The sequence below is a fragment of the Ornithorhynchus anatinus genome, chromosome 4, assembly GCF_004115215.2.
Source record: "Ornithorhynchus anatinus isolate Pmale09 chromosome 4, mOrnAna1.pri.v4, whole genome shotgun sequence".
Classification (NCBI taxonomy): Eukaryota; Metazoa; Chordata; class Mammalia; order Monotremata; family Ornithorhynchidae; genus Ornithorhynchus; species Ornithorhynchus anatinus.
In genome coordinates this window covers 109,649,912-109,657,756 of record NC_041731.1, presented here as the reverse complement: position 1 = coordinate 109,657,756, position 7,845 = coordinate 109,649,912, and the positions used below count along the sequence as shown (strand labels likewise).

The following is a 7,845-nucleotide window of genomic DNA, read 5'->3' as shown; positions in this document are numbered from 1 at the left end:
CTTTTCTACCAAAGTGTTTTATTTCCTTTTGCTTCCCTCTTCTGTTGAGTCACACGTTGTTCTCTCTTTCTCTCTGCTTTTTCTGAGGAAACTGGATTATAATAATGCTAGTAAAATGTCCTGGTTTGCAATTTTCCTTTTTGCTCCTGTGGCCAGTTAGTTGGTTTATTCTCCCAACGGTTTCACTAGAAGATGGTGGAAATTGGTTTTCCACAACTTTTGGCAAGTGAGTGAATTCAATAGTTTCCAGTGTAAAGAGATGAGATGTCCAGCTGAGGCAAAGCAGAAATGTGCTTGCAGTCTGTTGCAGAAGCTTCTGGGTAACAGCAACGAATTTAGTTTAGGGAAGGTAAATCTTTAGTACAGTTCCTTGCACCCAATGGGCACTCAATAAATACCAGTGCTAATAGAAGCAGTTTCAACATTTGGAACACTTTATCTTTGTGTGATATTTGTATAGCCTTCAAAAGTTGCCAGAGTAGGAAAAAGACTCTAAAAATTCCTTTTTAATGACTGGTTTAAATCAGATCTGATTTTGAAAGTTGGATAACATTGTAGCACTAAATTTATTTTGGGCTATAAAATTTATGTTGTTTGATTTTTTCACCTCAGTTTCCATTACAGGGAACAAATTGCAGTCATTTTAAAGGTGAGTGGATAGTATATTTCATGCTACTTTAGTATTTTAACGCTTTTTATTTTCCAGGAATTTATAGGTCACCTCTCAGATTAGACCAGAGAAGGATTTTATTTCCATGTGGTAATCCTCTTTCATGTAGTGGTAAAATGGTGGCAGCATTTCATGGACAAAGGGAAGTGAGGAAAATCTGCTTTCTGCCTTTTGTGAATCACGCTATGGGGTGGTAAAGTCAACCTGCCATAGAACACAGGCCTGCTTTAGAGGTCTTGGCAAACTGCACACAGTAAATCCTCAATAAATATGATTGATTGAGAGACAAAATCAATGGCAGATCAATCTCCCCCTCTAGACTGTAAGCTTGTTGTGGGCAGGGAATATACCTACCAACTCTGTTATATTGTACCTTATTGCTGTATTATACCTTAGACCGTAAGCTCCTCTTCTAGACTGTAAGCTCGCTCTGGGCAGGGAATGTGTCTATTGTTAATTTGTTAATTTTCTGATGTCCAAAAAAGGTGCTGAGTTCAATCCTTCCCAAATGAAGACAAAAGGAAAAACAGGAGTTTCTCTAACCACATATAGCTAGTATCACTTCTCTTCAACTATCCCAATAATCTAGCTATAATTCCCTTTGAGGTGAAGAGCTCCAGTCATGGCTAAATTTCCCTAATGGTGGCCCTGCCCTCCACTAACCTCCCTACCTCACAAGTCTGTACCCTTGGCAGACTGAAGGCTTGATGTGGGCAGGGAATGTGTCTATTATATTGTCTTGCATTCTCCCAAGTGCTTAGAACATGGTGCTGCATGCAGTGAAAGCTCAATAAATATGACTGATTGAATTGAACTCATCTCTCCCATTCAACCTTCTTACTCAATTTCTCACCAAATCCTGTCAGTTCTACCTTCACAAGATCTCTAAAATCTACCCTTTCTTCTTCATCCAAACTGCTACTAGGCTGATCCAAGCACTTACCCTATCCCACCTTGACTACTACATCAGCCTCCTTACTGACTTCACTGCCTCCTATCTTTCTCCACTCCAGTCCATACTTCATTCTGCTGCCTGGATCATTTTTCTAAAAAATTGTTCAATTCACCTGTCCCCATTTCTCAACAACTTCCACGGCTTGCCCATCTACCTCTGCCTCATACATAAAGTCCTTCCATCCTTTCAACCTTCCTCACTGATTTTCTATTACAACCCATCCTGCACACTTTTCTCCTCTAATATCAATCTATTCAATATATCTCAATCTCTTCTACCTCTCTGCAGACCCCTACCTCTCTGCAGATCCTCCCCTTTTATATATGGTCGACTACTATTCTCCCCTTTTTCAAAGCCTTCAAGAGAAGCAACATGGCCTAGAGGAAAGAGAATGAGCCTGAGAGTCTGAGGATCTGGGTTCTGATCCTGACTCTGACTCTTATCTGCTGTGACCTTGGGCAAGTCACTTCACTTCTCTGTGCCTCAGTTACCTCATCTATCAAATGGGGATTAACACTGTGAGCCTCCATGTGGGACACGGATTGGGTCTGAACTTAGCATATATCCCAGTGCTTAGAACAGTGCTGGGCACATAGTAAGTGCTTAATCATTATAATAATGTTGGTATTCATTAAGTGCTTACTATGTGCAAAACACTGTTCTAAGCACTGGGGTAGATACAGGGTAATCAGGTTGTTCCATGTGAGGCTCACAGTCTTAATCCCCATTTTACAGATGAGGTAACTGAGGCACAGAAAAGTTAAGTGACTTGCCCACAGTCACACAGCTGACAAGTGGCAGAGCTGGGATTCGAACCCATGACCAAATAACAAAATACCATCATCATCATCATATCTACCCTAGGGCTTGGTACAGTGCCTGGCACACAGTAAGCACTTAACAGAGAACATTAAAAAAAACAAAACCTCCAATTGGCCTTCCCAGGCTAAGCCAGGGTTTCTTCTACTCTCTTTCCCTCCTTTTTTGTCTCTGCAATTGGATCTGTACCCATTAAGCACTTGATATTCATCCCATCATCAGTTGTTCAGCACTTATGCACAAATCCTTAATTTATTTGAATGGCTGTCTCTCTCTTCACTGTAAATTTCTTATGGGCAGGGAACTTGTCTACCAACTCTGTTGGATTGTCCTCACCCAAGTCCTTAATACAGTGCTCTGCAAACAATAAGTGCTCATTAAATACCATTGATAGGTTGATTGATGGATGTTAACAGAGGCCACACATGCTCTCCCTCCCAAAGGACTGCAAACCCTCTGTGGGACCAAGACTGTGTCTGATCTGTTGATCTTGCACGTCTGAGAAGCAGCATGGCTCAGTGGAGAGAGCACGGGCCTGGGAATCGGAACGTCATGGGTTCTAGTCCCTGCTCTGTCACCTCTCTGCTGTTTGAACTTGGGCAAGTCACATCACTTCTCTGGGCCTCAGTTACCTCATCTGTAAAATGGGGATCAAGACTTGTGAGCCCAACGTGGGACAGGGACCACGTCCAGCCTGATTTGCTCGTATCCACTCCAGCGCTTAGTACCGGGCCCGGCACATAGTAAGCGCTTAACGAACACCACAGTTATTACTATCAAAGCAGGGTATAATATGAGTTACAAAGTAGTAACATAATATGGATAATATAATAAAAAAAAATTCCAATTTGTTTCCACTCAGGGGCACTGTTAGAGGAATTCACCCTGGGTAGATGGGAAGAAAAACTCTTTTCTCCCTCCCTCCCTCCAAAAAGAAAAAAAAAAGCCACACTCTTAAATACACCCATTTCGGTTTGCTTTTCCCCATCTGCTGCTGAGAAGTAAAAAAGCAGGAGAGCAGGTTGAAGAGCTTGAGCCCGGGCGGCCCGCAAGATCCGACGGTCCATGTGGGTGCTGGAGCCAAGCCCCCTTTGGCCCTGCCGGCCGGTTTGACCCCGGGCCGCGCCCCCCAACCCCGGAGCTGGGTGAGGAGGGGTCTTTTGGGGGTGGATGGGGGGGACGACCCCCGATCTGCGGCAGGGAAGGTTAGGGTTCACACTCTCTTCTAACCGCTCCGGCCCGGCGGGGGGCGGGGGAGGGGGGGAGTTCGCACCCCTATAATAAATCTGGGGGCGCAGGGGGAGGGGGACAGAGCTGGGGGGGCTGCCTGCGGGGAGGGGAGGAGGAGGAGGAAGAGGAGGAGAAGAGGAGGAAAAGAGGAGGAGGAAGAGAGGAGGAGGGAGAGAAGAGGAGGGAGGGAGAGAAGAGGAGGAGGAAGAGAGGAGGAGGAGGGAGAGAAGAGGAGGAGGAAAAGAGGAGGAGGAAGAGAAGAGGAGGAGGGAGAGGAAGAGAAGAGGAGGAGGAGGCGTGCAGAGCGGCCGGGCGAGCATGTGGCCGGACAGCAGGGCGGGAGCCTCCGGATGCCCGGACAGGCAACTTGGGCCACTCAGGTAGAGCCCCCTCCCCGCCCCCCATTGACCTCAAACTTTCTCCCCCCCCCCCCGCCCCCCAACACCCGAAGCCCCCTGGCCGTCCGGTCCTTCCTCCCCGAGGTGCCCCCCGATCCGGGCCTGGCAGGCAGGATGCCCTCTGCGGGGGATGCTCCCATCCCCGTGCCCCTCGCCCCTTCCCCTGGACGTTGCAGCCGCCCCCAGGTCCCCCCCCCCAGCCTATCCCCGCACCTGGGACCCCCGCATCCTGCCCCCGGTGGGTCCCCCGCATCCCGTTTTTGGACCACCCCCCCCAGCTCCCCAGCCTGCCCCAGACCCCCCACCCAGACCCGCAGGCGCCTTCCCCAAGCAGTGGATCCCCCTCTCCTGGGTCCCCCCCTTTTCCCAGCCAGCCTCCGGAAAAGTTCTCCAAGTTGGAGGTTTGGAGGCAAGAGGAGCTCTGGGGAAAGTGACCACTGAAAGGAGCCGGCTAGGAGTCCCAGAAGAGCAGCCTCGTTTGGCCCGGTCCGGCCTGGCCTGGTCCGGCCTGCCCAGTCCTGGGTGCAAGGGGAGCTCCCGGGGGTGTCAGCCTGACTGTGGGTGGGTGGCTGGGTGTGGGGGAGTGTGTTTCTCTATTTCCCACAAGGAACTAAATAAATAAGCCTATCTACTTAAGGTGAAACCCATTTTTTTGGGGGGGGCCTCCACTTTTCAGCCAGATGGGACTGCACCCAAAGAGTTGGTTCTCCCCCTCCTCCGACCTCTGCAACAGCTATAGATAACACTCTTACCGCATTAGGGTCAAATTCGCCTCCCTTTATTGGGTAGGGATTGTCTCTGTCGCCGAATTTTCCATTCCAAGCGCTTAGTACAGTGCTCCGCACATAGTAAGTGCTCAATAAATACTATTGAATGAACTAATTAATATCTAATTTCAGAACTGCAGTGGCTTTTTGGGTCCTTGTCCAGACATTGTTTCTAGGGGCCAGTGGCAACCTTAAATTTTGGTCAGGAGGCTAATCCAATGTGCTGATTTCTTTATTTTTTTTGAAGTTTGCACATAATAATAATGATAATAATAATGTTGGTATTTGATAAGCACTTACTATGTGCCAAGCACTGTTCTAAGTGCTGGGGTAGATACAAGGTAATCAGGTTGTCCCATGTAGGGCTCACAGTCTTCATCCCCATTTTCCAAATGAGGTGACTGAGGCCCAAAGAAGTGAAATGACTTGCCCAAGGTCACACAGCTGACAAGCTGCAAATCTGGGATTAGAACCCATGATCTCTAACTCCCAAGTCTGGGCTCTTTCCACTAAGTCGTGCGCTTCTGTACAGTTTTGACTTCTAAACTGAGGGACATTTTCCCCAAAAGGATAAAAAAAAAGAAATAGGAAGATGATCATTCAACAATCTTCTCATGCTGAGATATGAAAAATCAGTAAACTCTTGGAAAACAACTTCTGGACTCTGCTTCTGAAAGAGAGGGGGAAAGGAGTGGGGCATCTTGATTCAGCACTGTGTGTTTCTGATTTGCGACTAATGTGATAATTCTCTCTCAGAAAGGCACTAGCTTTAGGATTATGTCTTGGGATACTTTTTTCTCAGCCGGAATACCAGGAGAACCTAAATTTGTTTTTCCACCCTGCAGTTTAATCACCAGTGTAATTTTTGTTAGGCTGGCTGGAAAGTAAACATAAAAACATATTCAGATGCGTGTTGCTCTACGCTATTACACAACGCTGTTCATGATAGGTCAAAAAACCCCTCATTTCTACCACAGAGCTTCTGTTTAAATGTCAGATGAGCAGTGATGAGATTTTTCATAACTTGGGTTTATTTTACCATTGCAGATGCCTTTTGAATGCAGGACTTCTGAACTGCTATGAGTCGGAGATGTCTTGAGTGAACAGCTCACCTCCACCACAATGTCCATGAACAATTCCAGGCCCCCACTGTTGCCGGCAATCGGGATCCTTTCAAACACAACCTGCCAAACAGAAAAAAGGCTTTCGGTATTTTTTTCGGTAATCTTCATGACAGTGGGAATCCTGTCAAACAGTCTTGCCATAGTAATTCTCATGAAGGCATATCAAAGATTTAGACAGAAGTCAAAGGCATCTTTTTTGCTGTTTGCTAGTGGCTTAGTTATCACAGATCTGTTTGGCCACCTCATCAATGGAGCCATAGCGGTTTTTGTCTATGCCTCTGATAAAGACTGGATCCGCTTTAACCAATTTAACGTTCTTTGCAGTGTTTTTGGCATGTGCATGGTGTTTTTCGGACTGTGCCCTCTCTTCCTGGGCAGTGTGATGGCAGTCGAACGGTGCATTGGGGTCACCAAACCAATATTCCACTCTACAAAAATGACATCCAAACATGTGAAAATGATGTTGACCGGAGTATGTCTTTTTGCCGTTTTCGTTGCTTTACTGCCAATAGTTAGATTTCGAGCCTATGCAATTCAAGCATCAAGGACCTGGTGCTTCTACAAAACAGAACACATCCAAGACTGGGAAGACAGGTTTTTTCTTCTGCTTTTTTCTTTTCTTGGGTTGCTAGCCCTGGGTATTTCCTTTTTATGCAATGCCATCACTGGAATTACACTTTTAAGGGTAAAATTTAAAGGTCAACAGCACCGACAAGGCAGGTCTCATCATTTTGAAATGATCATTCAGCTCTTGGCCATAATGTGTGTCTCCTGCATTTGCTGGAGCCCATTTCTGGTAAGAACCTATATTTTTACTGGTTCTGTTTCTACAGCTTGTCCACTTTATATTTTATATTTTTGATTGTTGACTTGTGTTTTGTATTTGGTTTTTTCAATCTTTTAAGCTCTGAGGAGAAACACAGTTCCGTCTAAATATTCCACTAACTTCCTGGAATGTGTTATTTTAGCACCCCACTCCTTGGTACGGGATTCAAACCACTTATGTCTTGCAGTTATTGTTGTTTGCATGTGGAATTAAAGTAACTTTGTTGCAAAACGTTTCTAACCATAATATTTCCAGTTCACAATGTAATCCTAAAACCATAATAACAGTGATAGCTTGTTTTTGAGCTGGTGAACATGGTTTTCCTTGCAAAGACCAAAAAAAACCAAACCACCCAACAAACAAACAAACCTATTTATTACAGTGTGAAAGGACCATGTCTGAGCTCTGAAAGAAGAGGTAGACTCAAACATGACTTAGTTGAAAATTACATAATACGGTTTCAGGGTGTTAAGAGAGCGGCCGAGTTTAATTGACCAGTCCCCACCCGGTATTGCTAAGCCTCCTTAGGCAAACAGAAACTAAGAATTGAGGTGAGTATCATAATTTGGATATAAAAAGCATTTTTTGTGCTGAATTGTCTAGATAGTAAGAGTAAAGATGTATTTGCGGGGGAAGAGCTGGCCTTGGCCAGAACAATTTTAGGTGCAGTTGAATAGTTCAGTTCGGATTAGCTTGAAGCATGCTTGAAAAAGGGGAACTTTCATTTGGTTTTATTTAGTATTTAGTATTCATTTATGCTTTAGTATTCAGATAATTTTATCTTTCCCAGGAACCCTAGGGATGAGTTAGTATCCTTATTATTGTTGACTCACTGAGTGAAAAGAATAGAAAATAAGAAAACTGGAGCCCCTAGACCTTGAGCCATGACTCTCTGCTTTATTGGTGACTTGGTGCAGTGAATACCTTTCAATGCACTTTCTGATGGGAATTGGTGATGCAGCTTAATGGCTGAATTGAAATTCAGAAACCTTAGGTTATAAGCAAGTTTTAGGGGACATGGTCCACCTTACCCCCTATTGTGTTATTGCAACCCAA

At 45.3% G+C, this 7,845-nt stretch overlaps 1 protein-coding gene across 1 annotated transcript; it reads left to right on the top strand.

Moving 5' to 3' along the window:
- The first annotated feature begins 3,971 nt into the window (after positions 1-3,971).
- Positions 3,972-6,825, top strand: PTGFR (prostaglandin F receptor). The gene is made up of 2 exons (XM_001511964.4): positions 3,972-4,054; positions 5,887-6,825. The coding sequence occupies exon 2, from the start codon at positions 5,962-5,964 to the stop codon at positions 6,823-6,825; it is 864 nt and encodes a 287-aa protein (XP_001512014.2). The 5' UTR covers positions 3,972-4,054; positions 5,887-5,961.
- The last annotated feature ends 1,020 nt before the right edge of the window (positions 6,826-7,845 follow it).

Excerpts from the sequence above, each read along its gene's own strand:
- PTGFR (XM_001511964.4), top strand. The coding sequence starts at position 5,962 with ATGTCCATGAACAATTCCAGGCCCCCACTGTTGCCGGCAATCGGGATC.